This window comes from Myotis davidii, unplaced genomic scaffold (assembly GCF_000327345.1).
Source record: "Myotis davidii unplaced genomic scaffold, ASM32734v1 scaffold1250, whole genome shotgun sequence".
NCBI lineage: Eukaryota > Metazoa > Chordata > Mammalia > Chiroptera > Vespertilionidae > Myotis > Myotis davidii.
The window spans coordinates 43,547-43,833 of NW_006282196.1; the positions used below are offsets into that span (position 1 = coordinate 43,547).

Here is a 287-nt window from a genome sequence, read left to right on the forward strand (position 1 = left end):
AGCCCCTCCGCGGTCCCCGCCCTGGGCACCGGCGCGAAGAAGAGGCGGCACGGGGACGAGGACATGTACTACATGCACGTGAGTGTGTGGAGCCCAGGCTGGTGGCGGGGGAGACGCTGGGGCCACCGGGCGGCCCGGAGCGGCCTGTCACCCTGAGAGCTGAGACCGGGCTCTGCAGGTGGCAGGGGCCTGAGGGGAGAGCAGACAGGGCGGACGCAGGGAGAGCGGACTCTGCCAAGTGAGGGTCTGCGCCTGCAGCTCCGAGCTTGGATCCAGCCTGTGGATGA

General features: G+C 70.4%; 1 protein-coding gene across 1 annotated transcript in view; it reads left to right on the forward strand.

Annotated features, from left to right (window-relative positions):
• The window catches only part of LOC102773666 (tumor protein p73), a 51,256-nt gene that overhangs the window by 31,406 nt on the left and 19,563 nt on the right, over positions 1 to 287 (forward strand). The window contains exon 5 of the mRNA XM_015569975.1: positions 3 to 78. Coding sequence (XP_015425461.1) covers positions 3 to 78 — 76 coding nt within the window. The remainder of the gene's footprint in view (positions 1 to 2; positions 79 to 287) is intronic.